Genomic DNA, 10,000 nt, shown 5'->3' with positions numbered 1-10,000 from the left:
TGTGTGTGTGTGTGTGTGTGTGTGTGTGTGTGTGTGTGTGTGTGTGTGTGTGTGTGTGTGTGTGTGTGTGTGTGTGTGTGAGTGTGTGTGTGTGTGTGTGTGTGTGTGATGGGTAGGGGCAGTGTGTGTGTGTGTGTGTGTGTGTGTGTGTGTGATGGGTAGGGGCAGTGTGTGTGTGTGTGTGTGTGTGTGTGTGTGTGATGGGTAGGGGCAGTATGTGTGTGTGTGTGTGTGTGATGGGTAGGGGCAGTATGTGTGTGTGTGATGGGTAGGGGCAGTGTGTGTGTGTGTGTGTGTGTGATGGGTAGGGGCAGTGTGTGTGTGTGTGTGTGTGTGTGTGTGTGATGGGTAGGGGCAGTATGTGTGTGTGTGTGTGTGATGGGTAGGGGCAGTATGTGTGTGTGTGATGGGTAGGGGCAGTGTGTGTGTGTGTGTGTGTGTGTGTGTGTGTGTGTGTGTGTGTGATGGGTAGGGGCAGTGTGTGTGTGTGTGTGTGTGTGTGTGTGTGTGTGTGTGTGTGTGTGTGTGTGTGTGTGTGTGTGTGATGGGTAGGTTTAGGGGCTGTGTGTGTGTGTGTGTGTGTGTGTGTGTGTGTGTGTGTGTGTGTGTGTGATGGGTAGGGGCAGTATGTGTGTGTGTGTGTGTGATGGGTAGGGGCAGTATGTGTGTGTGTGATGGGTAGGGGCAGTGTGTGTGTGTGTGTGTGTGTGTGATGGGTAGGGGCAGTGTGTGTGTGTGTGTGTGTGTGTGTGTGATGGGTAGGGGCAGTATGTGTGTGTGTGTGTGTGTGATGGGTAGGGGCAGTATGTGTGTGTGTGATGGGTAGGGGCAGTGTGTGTGTGTGTGTGTGTGTGTGTGTGTGTGTGTGTGTGATGGGTAGGGGCAGTGTGTGTGTGTGTGTGTGTGTGTGTGTGTGTGTGTGTGTGTGTGTGTGTGATGGGTAGGGGCAGTATGTGTGTGTGTGTGTGTGATGGGTAGGGGCAGTATGTGTGTGTGTGATGGGTAGGGGCAGTGTGTGTGTGTGTGTGTGATGGGTAGGGGCAGTGTGTGTGTGTGTGTGTGTGTGTGTGTGTGTGTGTGTGACATATGAGGACCCAAATGTGTATAATGCCATGGGTATGACACAGGTATTACAGGAGAGGGTGAAATATGAGGACATTACCCATGGCCCCACTTTACAAAAGGCTTATAAATCACACAGGAGGAGTTTTTATGAGAAAGTAAAAATGCAGAATGTTTCCTGTGATGGGTAGGGTTAGGGGCTGTGTGTGTGTGTGTGTGTGTGTGTGTGTGTGTGTGTGTGTGTGTGTGTGTGTGTGTGTGATGGGTAGGTTTAGGGGCTGTGTGTGTGTGTGTGTGTGTGTGTGTGTGTGTGTGTGTGTGTGATGGGTAGGTTTAGGGGCTGTGTGTGTGTGTGTGTGTGTGTGTGTGTGTGTGTGTGTGTGTGTGTGTGTGTGTGTGTGTGTGTGTGTGTGATGGGTAGGTTTAGGGGCAGTGTGTGTGTGTGTGTGTGTGTGTGTGTGTGTGTGTGTGTGTGTGTGTGTGTGTGTGTGTGTGTGTGTGATGGGTAGGTTTAGGGGCAGTGTAAGGGGATAGACAATACGGTTTGTACAGTATAAAAACCATTACGCCTATGGAGAGTCCCCGTATGGCACAAAAACAAACGTGTGTGTGTGTGTGTGTGTGTGTGTGTGCAGCCTGTGAAATATTAAAGAGAGTCTCTCTTTGTGTCTTGACATGTGATCGGGTCAGAAGTCACTCTAGAGTTACATGATACATTTTCACAAGCTCTTGTGACCGGCTGGTGTTTGTTTCACTGGCCACACACACACACACACACACACACACACACACACACACTCTCTCTCTCTCTCAGTGCCAGCGTGGCGCTCATGAGGCACAGAAACAGCGGCACCTGCTGCTCACTCTGAGGAACTGCGGGGCTTGTTTCTGATTGGCTGTGGTTTGCTATTGGCTGATCTCCTGTGAGTGACAGCTGGCCCCGCCCTCCTGCTCCTCCTCAGAGATGAAGTTATTGTGGTTAGAGTGTGTGTGTGTGTGTGTGTGTGTGTGTGTGTGTGTGTGTGTGTGTGTGTGTGTAATGAGATTATGGTCTGTTTGATTGTCAGACTGAAGACACAGAGCAGCAGATCATCAGAGAGACGTTTCATCTGGTGTCCAAACGAGACGAGAACGTCTGCAACTTCCTGGAGGGCGGACTGTGAGTCTCACACACACACACACACACACACACAAGGCGTCACATGTGCTGTATGTCACGTGTGTGTGTGTGTGTTCAGGTTAATCGGCGGCTCGGAGAACAAACTGATCTACCGACACTACGCCACCCTGTACTTCGTGTTCTGCGTGGATTCGTCGGAGAGCGAGCTGGGCATTCTGGACCTCATCCAGGTGCGGACGCTGAGGCTGATTGGGTCGTCATGTGATGATGTGATGATGTGGTGATCATGTGATGATGTGGTGATCATGTGATGATGTGACTGGCGTCGCTCTCTGTGTCCGCAGGTGTTCGTGGAGACGCTGGACAAATGCTTCGAGAATGTGTGTGAGCTCGACCTGATCTTTCACATGGACAAGGTGACGTGAGCCACACACACACTCGCACACACACACACTCAAACACACACGCACGCACACACACACACTCACCTGACCTCGAGTGAACTGAAGAAATTAACCGGACATGGTTCACACCTCAAAGAGGGCGGGGCCTCCCCTATTACATCATCAGCACTGACCAATGGCAGTTCAGAGGTTTACCAGCCGGAGGGAAGGTCACTCCGAACACTTGGGCCTGATGTTGTTTGAAGTGTATGGGGTCGTGTGCTGCTGGATGCTGAGCTTGTGTGTGTGTGTGTGTGTGTGTGTGTGTGTGTGTCTGCAGGTCCACAACATCCTGGCCGAGATGGTGATGGGCGGCATGGTGCTGGAAACCAACATGAGCGAAATCATCACACAGGTGGAAGCACAAACCAAGATGGAGAAATCTGAGGTGAGAGTGGCGCGTGTGCGTCCGTCCGTGAGCAGGCATGTGTGTGTGTGTGTGTGTGTGTGTGTGTGTAATGCATGTCCCAGAATGCTGTTCTGCTGCTGCTGCTCTTCTGTGATGAAACTGAAGGTCTGACTCTCTGTGTGGGATTCTTTGCTTTCGTATTGAGAGGAAACAAACACAAGGCTGAGGCTCTGCATCTTCATCACACACACACACACACACACACACACACACACACACACACACACCACCAGAGAAGCTCCTGTGCATTTATTCTGATGTTCGACTCATCGGCACATTTTAAGATCAAATGCATTGGTTAAGATGTTTTTTTTAGATCCACTATCTTCCCAGAAGTATTGTGACGCCGCTCCAAATCCCTGAGTTCAGGTGTTCAATCCTTCATGGCCACAGGTGTATAGATCAAGCTCTAGGCACAAGCCCAAGGGCACAACAGCAACTCCGCCACGAAGTGTTAAATCCCAGAGCGGGGTCAGCGCATGCTGAGGGTCACAGTGTGCAGAAGTCTCCAACAGCTCCAGACCTCCAGACTTCTGTGGCCTTCAGATGAGCTCAAGAACAGCGGAGAGAGCTTCATGGAATGGGTTTCCATGGCCGAGCAGCTCATCCAAGCCTTACATCCCCAAGAGCAATGGCTGTAGCGGAGGGAAAGCAGCTTCTCGTTTGTTTAGTAAAGCAGCGGCGAGTGAGAGAATAAACGAGTAAACCTCAGAGTGAGAGAATAAACGAGTAAACCTCCGAGTGAGAGAATAAACGAGTAAACCTCAGAGTGAGAGAATAAACGAGTAAACCTCAGAGTGAGAGAATAAACGAGTAAACCTCAGAGTGAGAGAATAAACGAGTAAACCTCAGAGTGAGAGAATAAACGAGTAAACCTCAGAGTGAGAGAATAAACGAGTAAACCTCAGAGTGAGAGAATAAACGAGTAAACCTCAGAGTGAGAGAATAAACGAGTAAACCTCAGAGTGAGAGAATAAACGAGTAAACCTCAGAGTGAGAGAATAAACGAGTAAACCTCCGAGTGAGAGAATAAACGAGTAAACCTCAGAGTGAGAGAATAAACGAGTAAACCTCAGAGTGAGAGAATAAACGAGTAAACCTCAGAGTGAGAGAATAAACGAGTAAACCTCAGAGTGAGAGATTAGCGCTTTAATCAGACTTTTGTCCGTCGGGCAAGTAAAATTCTTATTAATTGTCCCTTCAAGAAATCCACTTGTACCGATCCAGCGTTAATGTCAAACCCTGACTCAAGACATAATCGACCGTTTGTCTCTAATGTTGTGCGTATTTGTCTGTTGTGCGAAAAGAGGCGAACAAGAGCTCAGTTCAGTAATCGCTGTGTGAGAGGCTTCCCTGACTGCATTGTGCCAAGTGTAAAGTTTGGTGGAGGGGGGATTATGGGGTGGGGTTGTTTTTCAGGGGTTGGCCCCTTAGTTCCAGTGAAAGGAACTCTTAATGCTTCACCAAGACATTTTGGACAATTTCACGCTCCTGACTTTGTGGGATCAGTTTGTGGACGGCCCCTTCCTGTCCCAGCATGACTGCGCTCCAGTGCACAAAGCGTCGCTCCATAAAGACATGGATGAGGAGTTTGGTGTGGAGGAACTGGACTGGCCTGCACAGAGTCCTGAGCTCAACCCGATAGAACAGCTTTGGGATGAATTAGAGCGGAGACTGAGAGCCAGGCCTTCTCGTCCAACATCAGTGCCTGACCTCACAAATGAGCTTCTAGAAGAATGGGCAAAAATCCCCATAAACACACTCCTAAACCTTGAGGAAAGCCTTCCCAGAAGAGCTGGAGCTGTTAGAGAGGGTGGGCCGACTCCAGATTAAACCCCACGGGTTAACAATGGGGAGCTCAGGTGTGTGTAGAGGCGACAGCACAACACTTCTGGGGATATAGTGAAAATTGATTAAAATATTATGCATTGCGGTTCAATAACATCTCTCTCTCTCTCTCTCTCTCTCTCTCTCTCTCTCTCTCTCTCTCTCTGTCCTGTCATCGTGTCTCTATAATAAAGGCAAGAATGACAGAAATTAATTATTTAAGAAAAATGTTTTGCATTGTGACATTTAAACCCTAAATTAGACATGATGAACATCATACAACAGTCGAAAGGTTCACATCACAGTGAGAGTCACAATGCAAACACCTTAAAGGGTTAGTTCAGCCAAAGATGAGATGTCTGTCATTAACTCCTCTCCCTAATGTCGCTCCACACCCGTCAGACCTCCGCTCATCTTCACTCACAGTTTAAAGCTCCACTGTGTGATATTTTCCCCCATCTAGTGGTGTAAAGGTATATGACCATCCAGTGTATAATAGTTTCTGCTCCTCTCCATTTCGATTTCGCTTTAACTCCTACGGTGGCCGATTTAGTCACGGCTTCCAGTTTGACCTCTTCGGTGAGTGTTGCAAGTGATGAGGTAATTTTTGAAAACTATTATAATTTGCAGTTATTTAATTTGCCAAATGATCTATGATTAAATTAATATATGTAAAATCAATAATAGTTTAACGTTTTCGTTATTTTTAACCAGTTCATTGCTAACATCAGCTATCAGGTTCCAGACGAATGCGAGCTAATCTTAGTAAAGGAACTTTTATCAGTGCTATCGTTATTCTGTATATTGTACGACATCACTAGCGTAAGGCAAACAAATTATAATGCAATTAAAATATTAATCTCATGTTATCCGTCATAGAACACGGATTTATGTTATAAGGTAAACAATACTTTTTCATCATTGACGTGAGGAAAACTATCCTAGACGTCGTTCTAGTGTTATGCACAGCACACCATGATATAATTAGCCAAGCAACAGTAAAACTTCCAATATACACAAATAGGCTGAATTAATATTACCTGTCGAGAAGAAAGCAGGCGACGTCGGCGTTCTTTTTAAAATCGTTGCTCCTCATGAGCTCTTTCCTCTTGGAAAGGCCACTCCAATATTTACTTTTGTCCTGTCGCGTTGCCGTCTTAATTCTCTTTTCCGCTTCCTTGGCGACTCTGATACATATCCCGCAATGTTACTAGGTCCTCGACCCGGGTCGAATTCGGTAATCAATGCCGGGACGCGGTTGCTTTCACACAGAAGGCGACCCGGGAATGCTCCGGGAATATTGCGGGTCCGACGTGCCGTGTGAAAGGAGCTATAGAGTGATCCTCCATCATCATATAGCAGCCTCAAGCAATCCTCCTCTTCATATTCGACACGGTGCCATCGAGTGTAAAAACGCGAAAAGCGAAGCTTGAGTTTACGGGTATGTCCCTCTTTGGCTACTGTACTTTCAAGATGGAGGAGCAACATGGCGACCGCCATCCGAACCCTCACCTGTATGTGTTTTCAATGGTATATTATAAACTTACGAGAATGCATTATTACTTGACAGAAGTAAATATGCATTAATGAGCACATATATTTTTGAAAGAACTAAGTGATTTTAGCTAAGAATAAACTAAAAAAGTTACACAGTGTAGCTTTAAGATATTTTATATTTAGTCCGAGAGCGTATGCAAGTGTATGCACACTATACTGTCCATGTCCAGAAAGGGAATAAAAACATCATCACAGTAGTTCATATGAGACATCAGTGGGTTAATTAGAGTCTCTTGAAGCATCCAAAATACATTTGGGTCCAAAAATAACAAAAACTACGACTTTATTCAGCATTGGCTTCTCTTCCGCGTTTGTGTTCAATCCTCAAATAAAGATTCAAACGGTTATGAGTCAGCGAATCGATTCATGATTCGGATCGCGTGTCAAACTGCTGAAATCACGAGTCATTGGCGAATATTTTTCGAAATATTTTTGGATATGTGTATATATAGATATATAGTTAATGACAGACATTTCATCTTTGTCTGAATTAACCCTTTAGAGAGGATCTGCTTCATATTTTTATATTATAATAATAATTAATGTGCAGAATAAAGGGCGTGGCCTGGGTGAGTTAGTCGTGTGTTAAAGCTGGCGGTTATTGTAAGGGGCGGGACATCTCCCAAACACCAATCACAACACACCACTCCAGCCGACCAATCAGAGCACAGTGTGCCTTGAGGGGGAGGGGCTTCATAGAGACAGAGTTACTGACAGACTGGGGAGAGAGGAGCCGCAACACTGGGAAATAATGAAAGTATAGCTCAAACCAACACAACAGATCCTCTTTAACGCTGACCCGCCGGACACCCGCATGACCTCTGACCTGTGTGCGGCGGGGCTGGTGTGTGTATGAGCGCATGACCTCTGACCTGTGTGTATGACGTGTGTGTGTTGATCTTGAGCTGCTGTAACTGTCTCTCTTCACTCGCTCTGTGCGTTTCTCTCTCTCTGCAGACGTTTATCTTTCAGTGTCCCAGACAGGACAGGTAGACTCAGGTACGCCTCACTGTCAATGACTGTCCCACGCGAGACCCCGAGGACAGGCGTTCACACACACACGTACACACACAAGTACACACACACACACGCACACACACACAGACAGACAGACACACGCGCACACGTACACGCACTCACATGCACACACACACGGGAATGTCGGTCCTCGGGGTCGCAGGTTAGAATAGAGCAGATGTGTGTGTGAGTACGGTGTAGTTGTGTAGAGATGGTAAGTACACACTCATCAGTGTCTGTCTGAGCGCCGTCCCATGATGCACTGCTCCGGCTGAACCGTCCCATGATGCACTGCTCCAGCTAAACAGGCGGCAGTAAAGGCTGACCGATGAGATGCTCAAACCGTCGCTCAGTCTTTACCGGTGTAGTTTTCAACTAGTGTGTGTTGATATATTTTGGGAACAAACCCATCGGTTTGCCAAACACGCACGCACGCACGCACACACACACACACGGCCTGAAGTGTGTGAGTTTAACAGGCTCTCGATCAGTGAAGCTGCCCTGGATTAACCCTCATAATCCAGACTAATCAGTGACGCAGCATCCGATTATTAAAGCCCACATGAAATCAGCACCACACGGTTATTAATATTACATGTTTGTTAGGGGTGTCACGATACACTCGTGTCACGATTCAAAATATCCCAATACTGGACTCCGGATACGACGTTCAGTATCGTGGAACATATCGAATCATGAGTTCAGTATCGGGATATATATCGTATTGTGAGTTCATATCGGGATATATCCCGATACTGAACTCCCAATATGATATATATCACGATACTGAACTCACGATGCGATATATATCCCGATACTGAACTCCCAATATGATATATATCACGATACTGAACTCCTGATACGATATGTATCCCGATACTGAACTCCCAATATGATATATATCACGATACTGAACTCCTGATACGATATGTATCCCGATACTGAACTCCCAATATGATATATATCACGATACTGAACTCCTGATACGATATGTATCCCGATACTGAACTCCCAATATGATATATATCACGATACTGAACTCCTGATACGATATGTATCCCGATACTGAACTCCCAATATGATATATATCACGATACTGAACTCCTGATACGATATGTATCCCGATACTGAACTCCCAATATGATATATATCACGATACTGAACTCCTGATACGATATGTATCCCGATACTGAACTCCCAATATGATATATATCACGATACTGAACTCCTGATATGATATGTAACACGATACTGAACTCCCAATATGATATATATCACGATACTGAACTCACGATGCGATATATATCCCGATACTGAACTCCCAATATGATATATATCACGATACTGAACTCCTGATACGATATGTATCCCGATACTGAACTCCCAATATGATATATATCACGATACTGAACTCCTGATACGATATGTATCCCGATACTGAACTCCCAATATGATATATATCACGATACTGAACTCCTGATATGATATATATCCCGATACTGAACTCACGATACGATATATATCACGATACTGAACTCCTGATATGATATGTAACACGATACTGAACTCGTGGTACAATATATATCACGATTCTGAACTCCTGATATGATATGTAACACGATACTGAACTCGTGGTACAATATATATCACGATACTGAACTCCTGATATGATATATATCACGATACTGAACTCACGATGCGATATATATCCCGATACTGAACTCCCAATATGATATATATCACGATACTGAACTCCTGATATGATATGTATCCCGATACTGAACTCCCAATATGATATATATCACGATACTGAACTCCTGATACGATATGTATCCCGATACTGAACTCCCAATATGATATATATCACGATACTGAACTCCTGATATGATATGTAACACGATACTGAACTCCCAATATGATATATATCACGATACTGAACTCACGATGCGATATATATCACGATACTGAACTCCCGATACTGAACTCACGATACGATATATATCACGATACTGAACTCACGATACTGAACTCCCTATACTGAACGCACGATACGATATATATCACGATACTGAACTCACGATGCGATATATATCACGATACTGAACTCACGATGCGATATATATCACGATACTGAACTCCCGATACTGAACCCACGATACGATATATATCACGATACTGAACTCACGATGCGATATATATCACGATACTGAACTCCTGATATGATATGTAACACGATACTGAACTCCTGATATGATATATATCCCGATACTGAACTCGTGTTACAATATATATCCCGATACTGAACTCGTGGTACAATATATATCACGATACTGAACTCACGATGCGATATATATCACGATACTGAACTCCCGATACTGAACTCACGATACGATATATATCACGATACTGAACTCCCGATGCGATATATATCACGGTACTGAACTCCCGATACTGAACTCACGATACTGAACTCACGATACTGAACTCACGATGCGATATATATCACGATACTGAACTCCCGATACTGAACCCACGATACGATATATATCACGATACTGAACTCCC

At 45.3% G+C, this 10,000-nt stretch overlaps 1 protein-coding gene across 2 annotated transcripts in view; it reads left to right on the top strand.

Moving 5' to 3' along the window:
• ap3s1 (adaptor related protein complex 3 subunit sigma 1) overlaps positions 1-10,000 on the top strand; it is a 14,027-nt gene that overhangs the window by 1,131 nt on the left and 2,896 nt on the right. Inside the window, exons 2-6 of one of the 2 annotated variants that reach the window (XM_067414618.1) lie at positions 2,130-2,221; positions 2,301-2,412; positions 2,527-2,598; positions 2,906-3,013; positions 7,376-7,417. In XM_067414618.1, the coding sequence (XP_067270719.1) occupies positions 2,130-2,221; positions 2,301-2,412; positions 2,527-2,598; positions 2,906-3,013; positions 7,376-7,411 (420 nt within the window). In that variant the 3' untranslated portion in view covers positions 7,412-7,417. The remainder of the gene's footprint in view (positions 1-2,129; positions 2,222-2,300; positions 2,413-2,526; positions 2,599-2,905; positions 3,014-7,375; positions 7,418-10,000) is intronic. The other variant, XM_067414617.1, reaches the window with a different exon arrangement.

Source organism: Pseudorasbora parva, chromosome 13 (assembly GCF_024679245.1).
Source record: "Pseudorasbora parva isolate DD20220531a chromosome 13, ASM2467924v1, whole genome shotgun sequence".
NCBI lineage: Eukaryota > Metazoa > Chordata > Actinopteri > Cypriniformes > Gobionidae > Pseudorasbora > Pseudorasbora parva.
The sequence above is the reverse complement of the archived record's forward strand: the minus strand, read 5'-3'. Positions and strand labels throughout refer to the sequence as shown.